At 34.6% G+C, this 15,118-nt stretch overlaps 1 protein-coding gene across 2 annotated transcripts in view; it reads right to left on the bottom strand.

Moving 5' to 3' along the window:
• The window catches only part of FCHSD2 (FCH and double SH3 domains 2), a 241,716-nt gene that overhangs the window by 105,196 nt on the left and 121,402 nt on the right, over nucleotides 1-15,118 (bottom strand). For both annotated transcript variants that reach the window (XM_023521654.1, XM_011377401.2), the window contains exons 4-5: nucleotides 8,129-8,205; nucleotides 312-456 (exon numbers count right to left, since the gene is read on the bottom strand). In XM_023521654.1, the coding sequence (XP_023377422.1) occupies nucleotides 312-456; nucleotides 8,129-8,205 (222 nt within the window). The remainder of the gene's footprint in view (nucleotides 1-311; nucleotides 457-8,128; nucleotides 8,206-15,118) is intronic.

Here is a 15,118-nt window from a genome sequence, read left to right as displayed (position 1 = left end):
ACTATTTTAATATACACCAAACTATACCAATATTGTGAAACTAAAGGTATCTGTTTACTTGAGTTTAACTGAAAACTGATATTTGCTAAGAAGAGTTTACAGAGCTTTAAGAATTTCCACAGATTGAAATTACATTCAATTTGTCAGTTAATAAAATAGAGTGGTTAGAGGGAACATATTGAAATCAGAAACATTGTGACTATAAAGAAAAGCTCCAAGTGTTAAATGCAATTTAACATAATCTTGCAGATTACAAATGTAGCACTGAGATATTAAAATGTATATAAGAAAGGAACAAATATAAACAATACCCTTTTTAGTTGTTGTTCTTTTAAGCTTCTCATTGTCCTTGCAGGCTCAGAAATGAAGTTTTTATAGTTTTCGCATATATTGATCCGAGACTGGGCTACCTGCATTGTTCCCTCGAGAAAAGATTTCCAAACAGGATACATGCTCCTAAGTTCGGAGGGAAAGAAAAGTATTAGTCCAGGTAAAGAAAGAAAAAGTTGGCTAACCTTTTGCCCACTGGCTAACATTGACAGATAGAATGAATGTTGTCTTTATAGTTAAAAGTGTATTTATACTGGTTTATAGGCAATAATATTTTTAGCATATAAAGCAGAAACATAGCATATACTCTATTCCTCTCTCTCTCAGCAACTGGCTGTTTTAGTTCATTAGCTATTCAGGTTACTGGAATAAAATGATAGAAAGGTTACAATTCTAGACAAAGGTAATATTATAAAAATCAGTGAATAATTCAGACTGTCCAGGCTTTTCACCGTCTCAGGTCATCGTTATAAATATCAAGTGTCATTTCATTAAGGCATTTTCTTAATTTTACAGATGAGGTAACTGAGGCTAAGACAGATTTAGAGAATCACTCTACACCACACAAGAATGTGACAGTACTGAACAGATGAAGATCAGGTATATATCTCTAAAGTATATTCTCTTTGAACTACATATTATTCTCTTACATAAACTCATATGGTTGGGGGAAAATCATAAACAATTGCTTATGTGCTGGAAAAATCTATTTGTCTGACAAAATAAGTCTATGGTATTGTTGCTCTACATCCGTTTCTCTGTTGTAATAATGCTTACCCAGCATCACATTGTGGCTTGGAGTCATCCCAAACAAGTCCCATCACTTTTGCTTGATAAATGTGCTCAGTAATCTCTTGGTAAAGTCAAAGAATTAGTCATCTTTGCTTTTTTGTGGCCAACTTCTTTTTCAAACCTTCTCTTCTACTTTGCTAAATGTATAGAGTTCTAGAATGCTCCTACACTAGTCATAAACATATTTTATAATTTATCATAACAATGGATGCTACTTTGTTTTTTAAAATGATGCTTGCTCTGATAAATTATAATACTCATCTCCTGTGTCATATGGATTTTCTTGTGTCACATGGGTTTTCTTACTACGATAATAATGTACAGGACCATGTGCTACATAAAATGCTAGCTGTGGGTCAATGAATGACAGTGTAAAAACAACGACAACAAAAAATTAGTTGGGTCCCCATCCAACTTAGAACTAAAAGAACTTGAAACTGTTTTTCAATGAAGGAAATGATTAGTTTGTGTAAAGAATTAGTTTGTGTAATATATCAAATGAATCAGTTCAGATGGAAATATTCATTTATTTAAGCAGAGGTATATTACTTCCATTTGGAAAAAAGATAATGTGGTGTGCCAGCAAAAACTGTCAACACAGAGCACTGATGGACTTGAGAACAGCAAAATTCATGTCGTCCATGACCTTACTGCATAACAACCAATGGAACCTAGGATGTAAACTTACAGATGCCCTCCTAAACAGTCCAAATAACTGATATTCTCAAAGAATGCATTGAGTAAAATCTCAGTACTATGCTTTATAAACTATTAATTCAAATCAAAACACATTTTAAAACCAGAATAAAAATGAGAAAGAACCATTATAAACTGTGATAGAAAAGGAAGGAAGGAAGGAAGGAAGGAAGGAAGGAAGGAAGGAAGGAAGGAAGGATCCCTCCATCCATGCTCTCCTCTTAGGCAGCACCCTCTTCCCTTTACTCCTCATCTAGATGACTGCTGTTCATCCTTCAAATCTCAGTTTACATGTAACTTCATTAGGGAAGTCTTTTATGATCACCATGAAGCCAATCCACAGACTCAATCAAGTCCCTCTCTATTATTTGTTCACATTGCCTGAGCACTTTTCCTTCAATTATAAAGTGTTATATAATTGTTTAAAGTCTGTCCCTCTCATTATAGTGAAAATTTCATGAGGGCAGGGGTGTACGTCTTTCTCATTACTGTATTCCTAGGGTCTAGCACATGGCCTAATATTTAGAAAGGTTACGTTAAGTATGTGATACATGAAAAAAATAAATAAATGGATGAATGTATAAATTATGAGGACTGTATAATAAAAAAAGGTTTCCATTGTAGAGTTTAAATAGAGACCTTTAGAGATTAGCAGATCTAATAGCAGGCATATTCTTAACAGTAAGACACCATGAAAAGCATAGGATTCAGCTACTAGTCAGTCAGAAGACCTGAGTTCAAGTTCTAGTTTAATCAATATAATCACATGTAGCACACCTCACTATACTTTCATTTCCTCAGCTGGAAAATGAAGAAATAACAAAAATACCTGCACTATGTACCTCACAGGACTATTTTAACAATTAAATGCAAATGCTGTGAAGACTCATTGGCACACATTCTTTTAAATGAATGAATAGACATTGTGGTAGAAATAGAAGTACTTCTTGTTACCACAATAGTGTTAGTTCCAGTGCTAGTGGTGTTTTTCATTCTGATTGGGGAAAATAATAATGAACCAAAGAGCGATTTTTTAAAAATAATTTATTTCACTAGGCTTCACACGATGATTATGAAACACGAGGAAAGGTATCAAGCATATATGGTATTTTGCTATTCTGCTCAGATCAGGAAATGAGGCTCAAAATTATAAAGGAGAGGAAAGAAATTCTTTTAAGAACCTGTCACATGCTAGGCACTATGTCATGTATTTTACATTTATCATATCATTTAATCCTTGTGACAACTTTGTAAGATAGGCATTATCCCCATTTTGCAGAGGAGAAAAGTAAAGCTTAGAGAAGTTTTTCTAAGGCTATCCACCTGGAAATAGTGCTCTCATGGACATAACCTAGACTCTGCCATTACCAATTACTACCCTTCTGCTCTAATTTCAATTTAATCATTTGTTCTGTGACCAACACCTCCTGATTCCACTCACTCCCTTTAGGATTTCGACTCTTAACAATTACTCATCGCTTTCAGAACCCACAATTCATCTGATCCTACCCGCTTCCCACTGTCTCTCAACCCTCTCATGATCTCCCTTCTTGGCTCCTTACCCAGCCTTGTCTCATAATCCACCATTGTAATCACTCCCTATGTATACTTTAATTGCCCTTGCCCCCTCTCTTTCTATCCTTATAATCTACGAGTTCTAACCTTGGTTAAATCCAAAATTCTGTGTACACTATACCAACATTTGTACAGCAGAATGCTGCGGGGAAAAAAACCATAATCATGCTGCTTGGTATCACTGTAAATTGATAGCAAATAAAGTCTAGTAACTCCTTAGTGCTACCCAGCAATTCCACTATATTCCCCTAATACACTTATTCCACCACTTTTCTAGACAATTATTTTTTACCTTTTCCTCTTGTCTCAAACCTAGGCCCAGAAATATAGCACTACGTATCAAGAAGATTAAGAATGTGACAAGTAAGTTCATAATTTAAGATTAATTTATACAGTAACTGATAACAAGGAGAAAGTATGATGCTTAATAAATAAGTGTTCGTGTCTCGTTCTCCAAAGCAAGGAAGAGTACCCTAAGCTTAGGTAACACAAGTAGACGCAGGGAGGATGACTGACTTCAGTTCAGTTGAGGTGTGATGAGAACTGCAATACAACTGCAGCTTGAGGTGCTCAAGGATTGGGGAACCAAGGATGAAAGAAGGAAAAATAGCCAGAGATGAGGAGAGAAAGGTAATTTGGGGTCAGATTTCTTCGTGGCTTCGAATATTACAAAAACACACACACACACACACACACACACACACACACACACTAATTTCATCCTATTGGCAATGAGAAACCATAGAAGATTCTCAAGCAGGGGAGTGAAAGAAGGCATATTTTACAAAAACATACAAATAGTTGATGGTACTGTAATAAATGACATTGTGAAAAGGAGAGAGCACAGGCAGAGAAGCAGCAACTTAACATTTCTAAAAGAAAGATAAGATCTAGCAAGATGTCAAAGTTGGTGGCAGCTGACTTTTTGGTTCCCAAGCTGATGAGTTAATAAAAACATATGATCATTACTAGTTTACAGGTAATATTTAAAGATAGGAATATAGATAAAAGCATTTAAAACAGTCACTAGAGAACTGAAGGAAATTTGAGAAACATTTACATAGAAAAGGCTTGCTATTGTTTGAATGTTTCTGTCCTCCCCGGAAGTCACGTGTGAAAATCCTAATCCCCAAAGGTGATGGTATTAGGAGGTAAGGCTTTTGGGAGATGATCAGGTCAGAAAGCAGATAATGCCCTTGTAGAAGAGATCCAACAGAGCAATCAAACCCCTCTACCACGTGAAGGCAAGCCAGAGTTGAGAAGTCTGCAATTCAGAAAAGGGACTTAACTAGAATCCAACCATGTGGGCATCCTGGTCTCAGACTTCCAGCCTCCAGATCTGTGAGGAATACATTTCTGTTATTTACAAGCTACCCAGTCTGTGCTATTTTGTTATAGTAGCCTGAACAGATGAAGACAGAACTGAAAACTTATCCTCAAAGATTTGAAAAAAAAAAAAAAAAAAAAAAAGGTCCAAGAAAAAGTAGTGTTATATGAGTCCAGTTTCCAGGCAAATGAGGGTAGTCTAATGGCATTAAATGGTGCACGGACATCATCAGACTGGCAAAAATTTTAAAGACTTACCACATACCCTGTTGGTAAAAAATAAAAAGAAATGGGCACTTTCAAATCAAATTAGAATAAATGTAAAATATATTGACATGAAGTTTATGAAGGATAATTTACAACATCAACATTTTAAATATATAAAGCCTTTGACACAGGATTCCCTCCTCTATGTTTACCCTATAGAAATACTTTCACAGTACACAAAGACATAGTCGTGCATTCACGAGTTATCCCTGCAGCATTACTTGCAATAGTAATACACTAAATTACCACCAACAGAGAAATGGACAACAAAATTATATTTACCCATACTATCACCCTAACACAGCCACTTAAAAGAACAAGGGGACAGGAACATACTGACATAAAAGGATGTCTAGAATAGACTCCGTGAGTGAGTGTGTGAACAGAGAGGCGTCACAGAAGCATATGTATATGATGATTCCAGACCTGTTAAAAACGGAAAAACTGTGTCTTGTTCATGTATGCATCACACAGGAAAAAAAATAGAAGAAAAGGCCACATGCTTTTAACAGCATTTACTCAAGGGGAGTAGAAATGTGAGTGGAAGAGGCTTGGGAAAGAGGAGGGGGCCGCACTTTACACTCTACTGTTACATATGCAACAAGCATACGTTACTTGGATAAGAATTTTTAAACCACCAATAATGACTAGAACTAAAATAAACTCTTAATAAATGAAAAAATTGGCAACTGCCATTCTCACCCTTGAACCTGATCTTTCTATTGTCTTTTTTCACAATGGCACCACCATCCTCTCAGTTGCCCAAATTTAAAAACCTGGGAATCATTCTGTAGTCCTTCCTCTCCCCTCCTCTACTTCATTCTTCAGTCAGCAAATATTCGTCAAGTGCTTTCTATGTTCTAAGAGCTATTTTAGACACTGAGAAAAAGACTTTACAGTTTTGTAGTTATAGAAAACTGCTTACAGTTTTTCTCAGAACAAATCTGACAAATGCAGAAAACAAAACTGCCAAATCAATTGCAAGTCCTCTAGTTTCAGTTTTCTAAATCTCTCTGGAATCTCTCCCACAACTCAGTTTCTACTAGTTTTCATGGTTCAAATAAGAGATGACCAGAGATTAAATTCCTGCGATTCTATTCTTTCTAAATTCTTCCTCGCATCCCTCTAATTCACCTTCATATGATTTTGAAGTTGAACATGTCATTCCTCTTGTAGAAATCAAATGCTTCTGTTATCTTCTTAGTAAAAAAACAAACTCTGTGATATGCAAAGTCCTTCATGATGCCCGTGTATCCTCCATGTCCACTACTCCTCTCACCCTCCAATCCATATACTTCACACCAGCCACGCCGAGCTGCTCATTGTTACCTAGCATTCATATTTTCTCAGGCCTCCATGCCTTTAAGGAACTACTTCTTCTTAGAATTCCTTTTGCACAGCCCTGGCAAACTCCTGCACATCCTTTAAGACTCAGTTCTGGAAATCTAGTTTTCTTCTGTAGTCCCAAATGCACCTCTACTATTACCCAATACAGCAACTGTCCACAGTGGCTAGTGTTCTATAAGCTCTGTAAGGACAGGCGCAGATTCTTCTAGTCTCTTTAATCCTAAAGTCTACTTTAAAAGCTAGTATGTAGTAGATATTTCACACCTATCTCATGAATAAAGAATGAATGATTGAGTGCTTAAATAGCTGTGTGACCCTGAGTAAAGGCATATAACCCAAGAATTAGTCTCTTAGTATATAAAAAGAGGATAATTATGTGTACCTCATGGGGTTGTTTTGATAATCATGGGAGATAAGTTAATCCCTATAAGTATATCCTAGCACAGTGTGTGGAATATATTTAGTAAAAGGTGGCTTAACACACTTTTAAAATTAGGTTGTATAAGCTAGCCTGGAAGCAAAGCCTTTTTATCCTTATTTCTTTGGTAACCTACATCCTAAATTTCAAACAAACAGAATACAACATATCTATAAATTGGAGTCCTTCTTTACTCTCCAGCAAACAATCTCTTCCTTGGTCAGGCTTTCTTCATTTTAGCAGCACTGAACATTTCATTCTCACTCTTATCTCAAGGTTTTGCTCTATTTATCTCTTTTGATTAGAATTTCATCTCCTCTCTCTTCTCCTCTTAGCTGAACTTTGTTGGTACTGGAAAGTTCACAAGAAAATCTCTATTTTTGTTTATTTTCCTATATTGTCCCATGTTGCAACTATATGGATATATTATTTATAATAGCATGCCACCTTCCAAGTTTCAGTTGTTCCTGCGACTGTGAAGAACTATTAAGGTTTCTCTTCTACCTTCAGTTTTCTAGCCCCCTTAAGAAGCTATCTGATGATTAGTCTTCACTGACAATTCGGCAACTTGATTTCATATACAGACTCCAAACCATACTCTTCAATACTGAGTTCTCAATTACCCTGGATTCTCTACTATCATTTCACAGGCATTAGTTTTAACTCCAACCAGACTGCAAACTTTGAAATCTTGACTTCTGGTTCCCACAACACTAAGGAAAGTCTTGAGCCTAAAAACCAATAAATACTTCCAAATTAATCTCAAAAAAGACATTAACTTCTAAACAAAATTAAAATATTTTATTAAAGATATCTATAGGTCAATGAGGATACAATTTATATTCCATTGTTATCTACCTTCTTTAAAATGTGTATGTGGGATACTGACTAGCCAATTTCTGGATATCCTGTTTTTAAAACAAACAAATAAGTAAATGTCAATAAAACTTAGAAACTTTTCCCCTGTGTTCACAAAATCCCATCATTCTAAATTTAGAATTTGTTTCAGAAGTAAAAAAAAAAAATCAATGATCATGCTAGAACACCATAATCTTGTTTCATTATTGTTGCAATGTGTTTCCTCTACAGGTCCTTGAGGAAACAATTTGTTTCATTGTCATCTACTCTCTTTAAATTCCATATGTGGGTATTAATTAATTAAACAAACATAATCTTGGTTTAAGAAACATGAAAATGATTTATTTTATATAGATTATATATATTGTGGAACATTAACATTTTTTGATAACTTTAGAATTATGTCTAAAAACAGCAGAGGAAAGAAGTAATTTTTTAAAAAACTGGAGTCTACATTATGTGACATGGCTCTGAGAAAAATCACTTTTTTAAAAAAATAAGAACTACCTATTAAGTTACCTGTAATCATTCCGATCATCAGCTTTTATTCCAGGCCAATCTCTCTTCAGATATTGACTAGCCAACTTCTGGATACCCTGTTAAAAAAAAACACATTTATTTTATAAAATAAGTATTGTGCCATAAAAGAGGATCTTTTCCTCAAAATACAGTATTTTGGAAATTCCATCTTTCCAAATGTAAATTTAATTCAGAAATAAAGAATTAATGTTAAATGACAGAACACTATATCTTGTTTCATTATTGTCACATTTTGTCTCCATTTTTAAGAACAGGGTGAGCATAACAATCAGAAAATTGAAACTTAATTGATATGCTTTTTACCCTACCATACTATTTGACCAGCCATAACAAACAACTACCTCTGCTATATCACATGGAACACAGCCGTCCACCTCCATGGGGCTCTGAGTACACCGCTTGACATCTCAATTTCCCAGGGCTGCTGTGGCATGTACTGCATTTCTAAATCTGAGCAGCCAAATCCTCACATACCAGGAAAGATAACGACACATTCAATTTGGAGCAGACAGATATACATTGGTTTATAAAATCATTGACAAACCTTGGTGCTGTTCCATACTAGTATTTTTCAATTCAGATTTTAAGGGTTTGTGCTTTTTAAATAATACCATTTCAGATGAAAAGTTAGTTTTATGAAGTATACCCACTTACTGTTATCTATACAACATGAACCTAGGAAAAACAATATTTATCTATAACAGGTATGGTGGGTATCAGGATTTGAACAGAGAAGACTATTTTACGGGCAAGTGGGGTTAAACTACTCACTCTACAGAACATATTACTTTTCATAGAAACATCTGTAGTCCTCTAACACTATAACAGGGCCTAATGTGATAAATTAGAAATCATTAACTTTGAGATACTCATTTCTATACATACAACTTTAAAAAGAATAAATAAAATGCTGAGATGAAGAACAATCACAATAATTAATAGACTGCACACTTTAAGCAGAGGCTGCCCAAGTAAAATTAATGCTATGGTATTATGGTACCTTTCTACTAAGGTCTGCTGCCAAATCAATTTGGCTTAATTAAATCCATTGTTGAATGCTTCTGTTTACTATTACTGCAATGAGGCCAAAGGGCAGCAGGAAATGTAGAGAAGCTCCTTTGAATCTCAAGTTCCTCTTAAACTTGACGACAGTTTGGTTTCACTATTTCTAGGTACTGTGAATTCTGAGAACTCACATATAACAGCATATCCACAGTATTTCCACTTACAAACCTTATACCTTGGGGAACCCAATTACTAAGTCTTTGATGAATATGTACAGTACTTTTCACTTTTGTACCTTGTTCAAACTGCTCTTATTTGCATAAAATATCTTCCCACACTCTCATTCCTACCTGCTGAATTCTCATCGCCCCTCTTTTAAACCGATTTTTAAATTTTCTAACAAAATATTCAAAAGTGTATACAGGAAAATGTGAAAAGTTTCATTGCCTAGGTATTTTTTCATTTCATTTCATTAAAACAGAATAGTTTATCATTTTTTCTTCACTTATTAGCTGGAATTCTTTTTTAAAGAACTAACCCCCCTGAACTATTCTATTATCCTGAGGTACAGTTCTTAGAGGAAAGGCAAGATAAATATTTGATGGTTCAATTTTGGTCCAAAGGTAAACAATGAATTTTTAAAGTAACATTATGAACTCGTATATTTTAAAGAAAAGATGTGTTTCAATTTATTGCAGTCAGTATTCTTTTGATGTGCTAATAGTGGCCAGTTGGGAGCCCCTCCAAGTTGGCTCCCATATCATGACCCCAATAGACTTAGTTTCTTTGTTTTCTTTTACAGTTCCTATTCCAGATCTGCAGTAAGCTAGTTTTCCAAGGAATACTAAGTCCTTTCAGAGAGAAACCATATTTAGAGACCACAATCTAGGTACCTCCTTATCCTTCCAATCTTACTTTTTTGTCTAAGAGGCCTTTTTCTAACTGCTATATACAAAGCAGCTCACCTTCCACCCAGTTACTCTCTCCAGCCATCCTAATTATTCATAATCTTTATTATATTGTTGCTGCTTGGTTTAAATATATTAATCTGTTTACTAACTATTAACTCCATCAGATAGGAACTTGTCAATTTTTTTAAATCACTATGTCTCCAGGCTATCGCAGCAAAGAGCCTAGCATTTAGTTGATGCCAGTAATATTCACTGATTACATGAATAAATGTCACCTACATTATTTTATTTCTAATGTATAATAGCCAAACTCCTTTTGTGTTTTTGCTGTTCTCAGTTAGAAATGTTTGGATCAAAATTTCTCTGGTTCCTAATTTTCATACGTTCAAAGGGGAAAAAAACTGTACCAGATTTCTAAGATTATGACCAGGTAATTTTAGTAAGTTCCTCAGTAAAATTGTAGTCAAATTTGACCATCTCCAATACTTAAAGAGAACAAGTGTGTATACTCCAAAGCAATGGGGAAAAAAAAGTTTACTCCATACTTAGAAGGTACTACACATTAATTTTTGTGAAGGTTCAAATGAATCAAGATCCCTGAATTCAAAGAACTCATAATATGTAGACAGGAATAAGAAGTATGCAACATAAAATAAGAGGCAACACCTGGGTTACAACTAAGTAAGTGGCAATATGTAATAAGCACACAGTTGAGGAAAAGACCATCTGATGTTTTCTTAACAAATTACATCTAAATGACATGATAGTGACTTTTTCAGTTTAATCACTGCTAAAGTGGTTGCAGAGCACTTCATACAGAATATGGGATATGATAGGAGAAGACTCAGATTATGAGTAGACCTAAAAAGGCAGAATGACAGTACTCTAAATTTATATAAAACAAATGAACTTAAACATTTCAAAACATTTATTCTTCTTCTGTTAGGCCTTGTTATAACTACGGAAAAACTGGACACTAAGAGGATACATAATTTCCTTAAGATCACATAACTAGTTAAATTTGAATCAGAATCCCTAGTTATTCTAAATCTTTGGAAAAAACTTACCATCATGGCATGCATTTTATCTAATTTTTTTTTTTAAATCTTAAATTACTTAACTTGTTATCTTTTTTCTGCACTATAAGTCACAATAGCAATTTCTGGAGCTCTAAACCACAAAGTTGAAGTGTATTAAACTGAACGAGCCCTTTAGAGATGAGATGAGGGATTCATGAAATAGACAAACAGTGCATCTTTAGATGAAAGACTTTATTCAAGTTAGTTCACAGAGACAGCAATCATGACTCCTGTGTGCTCCATGCAGCTGTTTAAGATCTCATCTGCATGGATGCTCAAGAAATACTGCGTGGCCATTATAGGAAAGGTCCTAAATAACATTTCATGCCTCTGAAAGCATTCTATACTTAAATTAACATTTTTCTTTTTTATGTTATGTTTAAAGCTACATCTTATAAATAAAAAATTTATTTATATAGGAAAAAATCTACCCCAATTAAGTGGCTACAGAAAATAAAGTTATGACTGGCGATGTTTAAATAGTTTTTTTTTTTTTAATCACTCCTCCAGCCCACATTACTCTCTAAAATGGGTACACTAGACATATAATATATGTTTTATTAAATGAGCATCACTGATGTATAATGTTAATTTGATTTCCAAAAACAATTTACTCTGGAGCAGTAAATTGTGGTTTCCATCAAAATGTACTATCAATATATTCTTTGGAACATTTCAACTTTCTAAAAAGCCATTAGTGTCTGATATAAGACTTGCTTTGTTTTATCTCTCAGTAACACTTGTTACATTGCTCTAACCAGTGAAGCAACACAAAGAAAGCCACTGTTCAGTAGTCATTGGGAAGTGGACTGATGGCTTAACCTTTTCCCCATTTACAACAGAAAACTGAGCAGGGGTGTGCTCCATGGCTCTCATACAAGTTATTCTGTATCCATTTTTTCCCCCCAACATACAGATGGCTCTACAAAATTATAGGAAACCATGTTATTTATATACTATAACTTTTTATCATGAAAAGTTTGGAAGTATTTTTCATTGCCCTATGTACTCTTCTACCTGGCTGTTTCTGAGTTATATTTCTGCTTAGAAGACTACTGCAGGAAAAGATTCTGGAAAGATGATGGAGTAGGAAGGACCAGGAATCTAACTCCTAACCCAGACAATATTCTCAACGGCAGAATGTTTCATATAACTATGTTGGAACTCTGAATTCTCTTGAAGGCTTACAATTTCTATGGGAATGCTTACACATTAAATGAAGTTAATTTTTGGACAATTTCTGCACTTAGCTCAGTCAGAATTACCCCTTGCCTCCTAGCTCAGTGGTTGGCAGCCATGTACTTGTTTCTAGAGCAGACTGCATGTAGGGTAGGCAATAAGGGCCCTGTCCTCCAAATATCAGGGATCTGTGCTCTGATCACTGATTGCTGTTTCTGATAAAGGAGGTAGAGACACAGAAGTACAGATTTAGAGGTGGAGAGCCATTGCTGCATCCCTATTCCCCACTGAAGAAAAGTGAACAGAGCCTAAGGAACATTTGGGACATCATCGAATTGACCAACATACACCTTGTGGGAATACTAGAAGAAGAAGAGAAAAAGGAAGGAAGAGAGAGATTATATGAAGAAATAAGGGTTGAAAACATCCTGAATTTGACAAAAGACAAGAATATAAACAGCCAAGAAGCTCCATAAATTCTAAGCAGGATGAACTCGGAGATCCACAGTAAGACACATTATAATCAAACTCTCAAAAGCTAAAGACAAAATCTTGAAAGCATCAAGAAAGAAGCATATTGCCACATATAAAGGCTCACCAGTAAGAGTATAAGCAGACTTCTCAACAGAAACTTGGGAGGGCAGAAGACAGGATCTGGATATTCAAAGCATTAAAAGAAAAAAATGTCAACCAAGAATATACAGCAAAACTGTCTTTCCAAAGGGAGCGAGAGATTAAGACATTTCCAGATGAACAAAAGCTGAGGGAGTTTGTGACCCCTAGGCCTGCTCTGCAAGAAATGCTCAAGGGAGTCCTGCAGGTTGAAAAGAAAAGATGCTAGATAATAACATGAAGTTGTGTGAAGAAATAAAAATCTCATTAAAGGTAAATATATAGGCAATTATAAAACCTAATATTATCATAACAGTGGTCTGTAACTCCGCTTTTTGTTTTAAGAGACCAATACTTTTTAAAAAGTTGTTAATCTAAAAGCTAGTATTACTGTAACTTTGGTACACAACTCCACATTTTCTTTACATTTAAGAGATTCATGCATTAAAAAGTCATTTTTTTGTTATGTTTTTGGACACAATGTACAAAGATGTAATTTCATGGCATCAATAAAAAGGGTGGGAATGAAACTATAGAGTTTTTGTATATTTCTGAAGTTAAGCTGATATAAATTCAAATTAGAGTGTCATAACTGTAGAATGTTAAATGTAACCACAAAGAAAAAAGCTATACAATATACACAAAAAGAAATAAGATTAAAATGTTTCACTACAAATAACTAAACACAAGAGACACTAATGCAAAATCACATAAGTAAATACTTCCTTATCAATAATTACTTTAAATGTAAGTGGATTAAACTCTTCAATTGAAAGACAGAGACTGGCACAACAGATATTAAAAAAAAGATTCAATTATATGCCAACTACAAGAGACTCTTCATATCCAAAGAAGATCATTGCAGTATTCTGGTAGGGATGACGATACCTTGAACTGTGTTAGAGGCACTGGAGATTGAGAGAATCAGATTGATTACAAAGATATGTAGCAGGGAAAACTGACATGATCGGTAACGGTCTAGCTATGGAAAATATAAGAAAGGAGACAACAAAAATGACCCTTTGAATTTTGGCCTTGTATAACTGGATGGATGATGGCTTCTCCCCATAGGGATGGATATACCGGTAGGCTAATTAATGACAGAAAGGGCTGTTGGATTATAATACAAAGAATATTAGGTTTAATAGAAGTATAAGAGAAGAGGAAAAGCCACTATCTCTCCTAAAGTGAGATACATCAGGAAAACCTATGTAGACTTTACTGCATTGGAATTGGATCTGAAAGAACAAATAGGAACTTGACCAACTGAGAAATGAAGAAGGGCATTACAGGGCTTGGCATAACTCAGGTGAAAAAATTGGTGATGTAAAATAGAAGGACTGAAAATGTGGGAGATGAGTTGGTGGAGTAAATTTTTATTTGTAAGCATCCAACTTGTTCTTTGAAACTTATGCTAACACTAATATAGTGAATTCTTCTTTAGTTCCCAGGAGATATCTACTCTCAAGGTAGTTTTCTATGAAGTTATTCTCTTTAAGAAAGACTCTCCAATGTCTTTCATTTTACTCAATTCAGAGTAAAAGCACCATTACTATCATAGTGCTTACTAGAGAATCATATAAACACATTTAAAAAGATGTTTCCTTGGAAAGTTATAGCTCTAATAATAACTGGGATGTATCATTTTAATACACTTCCACAAAATGCATAGTGTTGCCTTTAATATACATAAGAGACATAAAAGTCACCTGCCTGAAATATGCTTAGTTCTCCAATGAATGTTGTTATGACAATTTCATAAAAAAAAGTATGTGCATAAATCCTGTTGGACTTAAACAGAGAGAAAATGTTAAATGTCCAGTTTATATAATGCTGTTGCCAACATGAGTGCATAACTTGGAAGTTTGTTTAATAAAAGATATCCACCTCTCAGAAGTCACAAGGCCAAATCTACCCAATGTCAAATATTAAGTGTCAGTTATTTAATCATTTTCAAGCTCACTTCAATGACTTTCCCCTTCCAAACAGTCTTGTTTTCTCCTATAGAGTTCCTCCATTTATTCCCAAAGCAATTTATACACAAGCTTTAAAGAGAAAATCCTACCGACTAAAAGGGACTTATTAGCTTACCTCTATTAGTTCAATAGTTTATTTCATTTTCCATTCTGTAGTAAATTGTTTAACCAAGAAACAATGTTTACACTTTTATGAATGTTTTTTTC

This window comes from Pteropus vampyrus, unplaced genomic scaffold (genome assembly GCF_000151845.1).
Source record: "Pteropus vampyrus isolate Shadow unplaced genomic scaffold, Pvam_2.0 Scaffold311, whole genome shotgun sequence".
Lineage (NCBI taxonomy): Eukaryota > Metazoa > Chordata > Mammalia > Chiroptera > Pteropodidae > Pteropus > Pteropus vampyrus.
The sequence above is the reverse complement of the archived record's forward strand: the minus strand, read 5'-3'. Positions and strand labels throughout refer to the sequence as shown.